At 43.7% G+C, this 9,710-nt stretch overlaps 1 protein-coding gene across 1 annotated transcript; it reads right to left on the bottom strand.

Annotated features, from left to right (window-relative positions):
• Positions 1-576: 576 nt before the first annotated feature.
• SPMIP10 (sperm microtubule inner protein 10) lies at positions 577-5,681 on the bottom strand. The gene is given in 3 exon segments (NM_001194064.1): positions 577-845; positions 4,773-4,881; positions 5,581-5,681. Coding segments are annotated over 3 exon segments (405 nt in total). The 5' UTR covers positions 5,667-5,681; the 3' UTR covers positions 577-635.
• Positions 5,682-9,710: the final 4,029 nt, after the last annotated feature.

Genomic DNA, 9,710 nt, shown 5'->3' with positions numbered 1-9,710 from the left:
GCTCACACCTGTAATCCCAACACTTTGGGAGGTTTAGGTGGGTGGATCACTTGAGCTCAGGAGTTTGAGACCAGCCTGAGGAACATGATGAAACCTCACCTCTACAAAAAATAAAAAATTAGCCAGGCATGCTCTCTTTCCTCCTGAATTGTGCACTTATAGACCCAGCTACTCGGGATGCAGAGGTTGCAGTGAGCCGCTGGGCAACAGAGCGAGACTCTGTATCAAAAATAAATAAATAAATAAGTAAAACATCCTGCAACTCTATTTCAGTTTGGTTCATCTGACATTGAAGATCAACGAGGATGAATAATAAAGATACAGTGAGGAGGAGAGAAAGGTAGAGGAATGTGGTAAGATTAGGCAGTGGAACTGGATTGGTCTGCTGATTCTTATGTGCTTAGTGTGAAATGAATGTCAGCAAGGCAGTTTTCCTTCCTCCTCCACTTCATCTCAGATTATCTCAGAGTGTTTCCTTGCTAAAGCTTGTATAATCTCTAAGTTATACAACTGACTTAAGACCTTTAAACAAATTGAACTTGCAGGTGAAATACAAATTTACAACACATTAAACATTTATCAGAGACAGTAAGAGAGCAGAGATTGAAACACTTTATTATTTTACTCTTCTTTCATCAGACTAGTCGCCTCCTGAAGCCATGGGAAATCACAGTGCTTTGGTATCTGGAGAGAGGCGAATGCAGAGGCATATCTGCAATTTTTATTTCTGGTGGGCCTTTCTGCAAGACAACTTTGCGATCTTCCCCATGGCAAAGCCTTTCACTGTGATCCAAAAACAGAGAGTCTTCTAAAGGGCCAGTATGGATTCCACACACTTCTGCTCGCTAAGAGGAAAGAAAATCTTCTCTGTTACACATCAAACATCATTTTCTTGTTAGATTAAGAAGGAAGTTTCACCAGGAGCCATGGCTCATACCTCTAATCCCAGCACTTTGGGAAGCCAAGAAAGATTGCTTGAGCTCAGGAGTTTGAGACCAGCCTGGGCAACATAGCAAGACCCCATCTATACAAAAAATAAAAAATTAGGTGGGTATGGTGGCACATGTCTGTGAGGCTGAGGCAGGAGAATCCCTTGATCCTGGGAAACCAAGGCTGCAGTGAGCTATGATCACACCCCTGCACTTCAGCCTGGGCAAGAGAGTGAGACCCCATCCCCTCTCCAAAAAAAGATGGAAATTTCCCCATAGTTTTTCTAACCATCCTGGTTGAGAAGGAAGCTCTGCTGAACAGAGGAACATCCCTTTTCTAAAAGCAATGCTTTGTGGGTCAGTGTGATCTGACTACCAGAAAGAGTCACGCAGATTATAAAGGTGATACATTTGGAGGCAGATCGTTGAACTTGAGCTTCACTGCTTAACGTGACCTTTTCAAGTCCTTTACTCCCAGAAGCCTCAGTTTTTTCAAATATAAAATGGGAATATTAAAGGATTCTTTGAGTAGCAAATAAAATATATGTGAATGAAAAAGCTTTGCCAACTACTAAGTATCAAAAGGGTATAAAGTATAATGATGCTGTTATGACTGTTGAATAAATAAATAACAACTATTTGAAGTTATTAACTTAAATACATATCTACTTCTGATTCTTCAATATTGCCAAATAGCATTCTGGCCTGTTCTTGGGATGCAGTCCCAACTCTGGTATGTTGTGTTTATATATATATATATATATATATTTATCAAAAATAAATAAATTAATTAAACATCCTGCAAGTCTATTTCAGTTTGGTTCATCTGACATTGAAGATCAACGAGGATGAATAATAAAGATACAGTGAGGAGGACAGAAAGGTAGAGGAATGTGGTAAGATTAGGCAGTGGAACTGGATTGGTCTGCTAATTACATATATATAAAATGCTGTGTTATATATATATATATAGAGTTCACAGATGGGGGGCCTTAGTCTGTCACCCAGGCTGGAGTGCAGTGGTGCAATCGTAACTCACTGCAGCCTGGAACTCCTAGGCTCAAGCAATCCTCCTGCCTCAGCCTCCCAAGCAGCTGGGACTACAGCATACACCACAATGCCTGGATAATTTTTTTTTTTTTTTAAATTTATAGACAGGATCTCACTATGTTGCTCTGGCTGGTCTTAAACTCCTGGCCTCAAACCACCCCCCAGTCTCAGCCTCCCAAAGTGCTAGGATTAGAGGCATAAGCCACTGCACCCAGCCTCTGTGCTACATTTTTTAATGTTGTTAGATGCAGTTTTTAAACTCCTAATGGAAAAATGGTGAGGATAAATAAAAGGAAGGAAAGCATAAGTTAGCATTTACTCAGTGTGGGAACATTCACTTTACTTAATTACTTAATTCACTTATTTAAGTTTCATTGGTAGGAACACTGTCAACTAAATTGCAAAAGTAAAATAGCTCTGAAAAATGATGCTGAATCATAGCTCTAAAAGTAAGGTCAAGAATAAGTGTTTTGATGCAATCAAAACAAAGTTTTTCTTTACTGATTTTAACTTATAAAGTTTACAACCTATAATTCTTATAAATGAAAAAGTCAATACTGTCACCATGCTGAAGCTACTTAGGGCATTTAAAATGACCTGGATACGCTACTAAATTACATGAAATGCAGACTAATATTAAGACTGTAGTAAATCTGAGTAAACATATTTGTTTATTTATTTATTTACTTATTTATTTATTTTGAGATGGAGTCTCGCTCTGTTGCCCAGGCTGGAGTGCACTGGCGTGATCTGGCTTGCTGCAACCTCTGTCTCCTGGATTCAAGTGATTCTCCTGCCTCAGCCTCCCAAGTAGCAGGGATTACAGACATGTGCCATCATGCCCGGCTAATTTTTGTATTTTTAGTAGAGATGATGTTTCACCATGTTGGCCAGGCTGGTCTCAAACTCCTGACCTCAGGTTATCTGCCTGCCTCAGCCTCCCAAAGTGCTAGGATCACAGGCATGAGCCATCGTGCCAGCCACAAAATGTTTTAAAACAAGCCTGTTGGAATCCCTGCTTTCGATTATTTTGAGCATATACCTAGAAGTGGAATTGCTGAATCATATGGTAATTCTATGCTTAATTTTTTGAAGAATGGTCTCACTATCTTCTACAGTGGCTGCAGCATTTTACCTATAGTAGTTTTCCTGCTGTTTTAAAACTATTGACTGGAGCCGGGTACAGTGGTTCATGCCTGTAATCCTAGCACTTTGGGAGGCCAAGGCAGGAGGATCGCTTGAGCCCAGGAGACCAACCTGGACCATATAGAGAGATCCCATCTCTACAAAAAATACCAAAACTCTCTGGGCATGGTGGCATATGCCTGTAGTCCCGGCTGCTCAGGAGGCTGAGGTGGGAGGATCACCTGAGCCCAAGAGGTTGCTGCAGCTGCAGTGAGCCATGACTGCATCATTGCACTCCTGTCTGGCTGACAGAGTGAGACCCTATCTCTAAATAAATAAATAAATAAAGTAGGCCCGGCGTGGTGGCTAACTCCTATAATCCTAGAACTTTGGAAGGTCGAGGCAGTAGGATCGCTTGAGCTCACGAGTTCAAGACCAAACTGGAAGTCATAGTGAGACCTCATCTCTACTAAAAATCAAAAAGCTAGCAAGGCATGGTGATGTGCACCTGTAATCCCAGCTACTTGGGAGGTTGAGGCAGGAGAATCAATTGAGCTCAGCAGATTGAGGCTGCAGTGAGCTTTGATCATGCCACTGCACTCCAGCCTGGACGACAGAGCAAGACCCTGTCTCCAAAAAGAAAAAAAGGAATAAGTAAATAAAACTGCTGACTGAACAGGAGCATTGAATGGGTAAATCATGTGTAAAACTAGCCAAAATATTCCCGTGCCTTGCTATCTGAATATGCAGTACAACCTAAAAAATATACACTCTGTAGTGTACCTTTAATATTAATGGCATCTTCTGATGATGAGTTTAACAACTTCTAGATAGCATCACGTGAAATTTCTGAAATTCTTCAGTATATAAATAGGTTATTTAAACAAATATTACTATTTAACATTCATTTGCAAGTTTATGTGACAGTACATCAAAATAGTTTTTTTTTTTTTTTTTTTTTTTTTTTTTTTTTGAGACGGAGTCTCGCTGTGTCACCCAGGCTGGAGTGCAGTGGCCCGATCTCGGCTCACTGCAAGCTCCGCCTCCCGGGTTTACGCCATTCTCCTGCCTCAGCCTCCGAGTAGCTGGGACTACAGGCGCCCGCCACCACGCCCGGCTAGTTTTTTGTATTTTTAGTAGAGACGGGGTTTCACCATGTTAGCCAGGATGGTCTCGATCTCCTGACTTCGTGATCCACCCGCCTCGGCCTCCCAAAGTACTGGGATTACAGGCTTGAGCCACCGCGCCCAGCTCAAAATAGTTTTTGTATAGTTATGTACATCTATCACCGATATACTAAATTATATATGTATAATTTATTTATTTATTTAGAGACAGAATCTAGCTCTGTCGCCCAGGCTAGATTGCAGTGGCGCAATTTCGGCTCACTGCAACCTCTGCCTCCCGGGTTCAAGAGATTCTCATGCCTCAGCCTCCCAAGTAGCTGGGATTACAAGTGCCCGCCACCACTCCCAGCTAATTTTCATATTTTTAGTAGAGACGGGGTTTCACCATGTTGGCTAGGCTGGTCTTGAACTCCTGACCTCAAATGATCCACCAGCCTCTGGTCTCCCAAAGTGCTACAATTATTGGCATGAGTCACCGCATCCAGCTTAAGGTTTTTTTTTTTTTTTTTTTTTTTTCTTATGTATGCTTATGGGGAAATACCTTCAGATTCACATTCCTGAATATCATGTTTTCTTTCCAAGGCATAACATAACGTCTTGGGATCATCCCTTGCTTTAATGAAAATTGTGGCAAATGAATCTCCTCATACCTGACGATTAGGAAAGCAAGAAGAAAAGATATCTTGTGAGCCAAATACAATCATTTTAGCATCATTCCATGGACTGGAGGCAATTGTGCATTCACGTTTGGTCCCCTGCTGCTGCAGGACAGACAGCTGTGCTATTGAAACTCAACTAAAAGATAACCATTCAAGTACCCAGGTATCACCAAGATCAAGTCAGGGCCAGGTATCTGTAACTCTAACTGCATGCTATCCTTTACAATTTGCCCACAATGTCCATTTTAATCTTTTTTTTTTTTTTTTTTAAATGAGATGGAGTTCATCACCATGCCCAGCTGGGGTTTTGCCATGTTGGTCAGGCTGGTCTCAAATTCCTGACCTCAAGTGATCCACCCGCCTTGGCCTCCCAAACTGTTGACATTAGAGCCGTGAGCCACTGCATCAGGCCCATTTTAACTTGACTTTAAGGGATTTGCCTCAGGCCTACCCACTGCCTAAAGGAAATGTCTGGCCAGCCACAAAAAACAGTAACTATATTGACTTCTGAATTTATGTATGCTCTACACTCAGGTCACACTTGCTTTCCTTGCACACATATTTCCCTCTGGAACATAAAACTTTCTATATAGATGCCAGAGGGGAACACAAAGTTATTGACCTTATCTTTGTAGCTCCCAGGTTGCAAAACAAGCAAACAAAAACCCCCAGAACCCCGTAAGTCCTTACTTATTAGCAGATTTGTAGGGACTCTCATCAGAGCAGTTGTTACTGAGTTTAGGCAAAGTAGGATAAGTATCTTTCCCTGAAGACATTCTTGACAGCAGTGGATGGAATTCTCATCTACTTTACTAACTCACTAGTCTAATTATGATGACAACGCTGCTCTGATGTAACAATGTTTTGCTAACTTCATAGTAACTCTCAGCAGTTGTAGTAGCAGTTAAGCGTGTCCAGCTTACAGGTGTGGTGGTGGGTGCCCGTAATCCCAGCTACTCAGGGGGCTGAGGCAGGAGAATCACTTGAACCCAGGAGGCAGAGGCACTGCACTCCAACCTGGGTGACAGAGTGAGATCTATCTTAAAAAAAAAAAAGTGTCCAGCTCAGAGCTATTTTAAGGGCTTTTAAAAAAATCCCCCTTCTGGCCTGGCACAGTGGCTCATGCCTGTAATCCTAGCACTTTGGGGGGATGAGGCAGAAGGATCACTTGAGCCCAGGAATTCGAGACCAGCCTGGGCAACATAGTAAATTCCTATCTCTACAAAAAATAAAAAAATTTGGCCGGGTGTAGTGGCTCATGCCTGTAATCCCAGCACTTTGGGAGTCCAAGGCAGGTGTTATCACTTAAGGTCAGGAGTTCAAGACCAGGCTGGCCAACATGGTAAAACACCATCTCTATTAAAAACATAAAAATTAGCCAGGCATGGTGGTGTGCACCTGTAATCCCAGCTACTCGGGAGGCTGAGGCAGGAGGATTGCTTGAACTCGGGAGGCGGAGGTTGCAGTGAACAGAGATGGTGCCAGTCCAGTCCAGCCTGGGTGACAGAGCAAGACTCTGTCTCAAAAAATTAAATAAATAAATAAATAAATAAGCCAGGCATGGTCACGTGTACTTGTGGTCCCAGCTACTTGAGAGGCTGGGGCCAGAGGATCACTTGAACCCAGGAGGCTGAGGCTGCAGTGAGCTGTGATTGCACCACTGCACTCCAGTCTGGGCAACAGAGCAACAGCTTGTCTCCAAAAAATAAGACAAGACAAGACAAGACAAAACAAAACAAAACAAATCTCTTCTTGAGTAAAACATCATTCTTATAATGAGCAATTAAAAAATGCAGATGTTTGTTTGTGACATAATACAAATTTGACACATACTAGAAAATATGTTGAACTGAACAATTATTCAGGCCGGGCACGGTGGCTCACGCCTGTAAGCCCAGCACTTTGGGAGCCTGAGGCGGGCAGATCATGAGGTCAGGAGATCGAGACCTTGCTGGTTAACATGGTGAAACCCCATCTCTACTAGCCGGGCGCGGTGGCTCAAGCCTGTAATCCCAGCACTTTGGGAGGCCGAGACGGGCGGATCACGAGGCCAGGAGATCGAGAGACAATCCCGGCTAACACGGTGAAACCCCGTCTCTACTAAAAAATACAAAAAAACTAGCCGGGCGAGGTGGCGGGCGCCTGTAGTCCCAGCTACTCGGGAGGCTGAGGCAGGAGAACGGCATAAACCCGGGAGGCGGAGCTTGCAGTGAGCTGAGATCCGGCCACTGCACTCCAGCCTGGGTGACAGAGCAAGACTCCGTCTCAAAAAAAAAAAAAAAAAAAAAAAAAAGAAACCCCATCTCTACTAAAAAATACAAAAAAAATTAGCTGGGCATGATGGTGGGCGCCTGTAGTCCCAGCTACTGGGGAGGCTGAGGCAGGAGAATGGTGTGAACCTGGGAGACAGAGCTTGCAGTAAGCCAAGATCGCGCCACTGCACTCCAGCCTGGGCCACAGAACGAGACTACGTCATTAAAAAAAAAAAAAAAAAAAAAAATCGCTTCAAATTAACATTCTTTATTGGTCCATGGCTGATTTTCCTCTTTATATATTGCGCATGCCACCTACAGTCAACTGATTTTCAACAAAGGTGCCAAGAACACACATGAGGGAAAAGACAGTCTTTTCAATACATGGTGCTGGGGAAATTGAACATCCCCATGAAGAAGAATGAGACTAGACTCCTACCTCTTACCATACACAAAAATCAACTCAAAATGGATTAGGATTAAATGTAGCTTGAAATTACAAAACTACTAGAAAACATACGGAAATAGTCTACAACATTGGGCTGGGCAAGGTTTTTTTGTTTTGTTTTGTTTTGTTTTTTTTTTCTGAGACAGGGAGGTTCTCTGTCACTCAAGGTTGAGTGCAGTGGCGCAATCACTGCTCCCTGCAGCCTCAACCTCAATCAATCGTGGGCACAGGTGAGCTTCCCACCCCAACCTCCCGAGTAGCTGGGACCACAGGTGTGCACCACTATGCCTGGCTAATTTTTAATTTTTTTGTAGAGATGGGGTTTTGCCATGTTCCCAGGCTGGTCTTGAACTCCTATGCTTATGTGATTCACCCACCCTAGCCTCCCAAAGTGCTGGGATTACAGGTGTGAGCCACTTCGCCTGGCCCAAGGATTTTTAAAATAAGACCTCAGCAAAACAGGCCAATAGCAAAAATAAACACATGGGATTACATCAAACTGATAGACTTTTGCACAGCAAAGGAAACAGGAGTGATGAGACAACCTACGGAATGGGACGAAACATCTGCAAAATATGTACCTGACAAGGGGTTAAAAACCAGACTATATAAAGAATAGTGAAAAATGACCAATCTGATTTAAAACTGGGTAAAAGGACTGGGTGTGGTGGCTCACGCCTATGATCCCAGCACTTTGGGAGGCTGAGGCGGGAGGATTGCTTGAGCCCAGGAGTTTGAGACCAGTGTGGTGTTAGGCATGGTGGATCCTCAGGCAGGAAGGTCACTTGAGCCCCGAAGGTCGAGGCTGCAGTGAGCCATGACTGTGCCACTGCACTCCCAGTCCAGGCAACACAGCAAGACCCTGTCTCAAAAGGTAAAAGATCTTAGTAGACATTTCTTTTTTTTTTTTTTTGAGACGGAGTCTGCCTCTGTCGCCCAGGCTGGAGTGCAGTGGCCAGATCTCCGCTCACTGCAAGCTCTGCCTCCCGGGTTCGCGCAATTCTCCTGCCTCAGCCTCCTGAGTAGCTGGGACTACAGGCGCCCGCCACCTCGCCCGGCTTATTTTTTTTTTTGTATTTTTAGTAGAGACGGGGTTTCACCATGTTAGCCAGGATGGTCTCGATCTCCTGACCTCGTGATCCACCCGTCTCGGCCTCCCAAAGTGCTGGGATTACAGGCTTGAGCCACCGCGCCCGGCCAGTAGGCATTTCTCAAAAGAATGCATGCAAAGGTCAAGTACATGAAAAAATGCTCAACATCACTATATACTGCACAACTGATACGTGTCCCATTTATGTTTCACCATCTATTACATTCAGCTCGAGTGTAAATCCAATTTGTCTAAACCCAAATCAATCCAGCCTATTTTATTTCCTAAGATTTGTCATATTGCAGAATATTTTAGATTATGAAAACTGATTTTAATAAAGGTTACAAGTGAGGATAAATGCTTAAACTACTAAAACAGAGAGATGGAGGGTTATTAGTGTAAGTCCTACCCACTGGCAAGTAGGAAAAATATTAATATTAGGCTAAGCAGGAAGAATTACTGCAAGACATGCTGGTTTGATGAGAGCATAAACTAAATGAATACATACCTAAGAACAGTTTGCACATCTTCATTTGGATAGCCAGAAAGGTTCAGAGAGAGTCATCTTAGATACATTTTTATTTTATTTTTGGAGACAGAATCTTGCTCTGTGCCCAGTCTGGAGTGCAGTGGCATGATCTCCATTCACTGCAACCTCCTCCTCCCAGGTTCAAGCAATTCTCCTGCCTCAGGCTCCCGAGTAGCTGGGACCACAGGCACATGCTGCCATGCCTGGCCGATTTTTTGTATTTTAGTAGAGATGGGTTTTCACCATGTTGTCCAGGCTGGTCTCGAACTCCCGAGCTCAGGCAATCCGCCTGCCTCGGCCTCCCAGTGTTAGAATTACAGGCGTGAACCACCATGCCTGGCCGATAAATTTTTAAAGAACCTTAAAAACTCCCCTTTCCTCAGCTGCTGCCAAGGTGCTTGGTCCTTCCAAGGAAGCTAAGGCCACACTGGGGTGAGAGCCTCACTTTATCCAGCGATTAGCACTGTGTCCAGCAGCGCCAACCCCACACATGCCCGTGCC

This window comes from Macaca mulatta, chromosome 6 (genome assembly GCF_049350105.2).
Source record: "Macaca mulatta isolate MMU2019108-1 chromosome 6, T2T-MMU8v2.0, whole genome shotgun sequence".
Lineage (NCBI taxonomy): Eukaryota > Metazoa > Chordata > Mammalia > Primates > Cercopithecidae > Macaca > Macaca mulatta.
The sequence above is the reverse complement of the archived record's forward strand: the minus strand, read 5'-3'. Positions and strand labels throughout refer to the sequence as shown.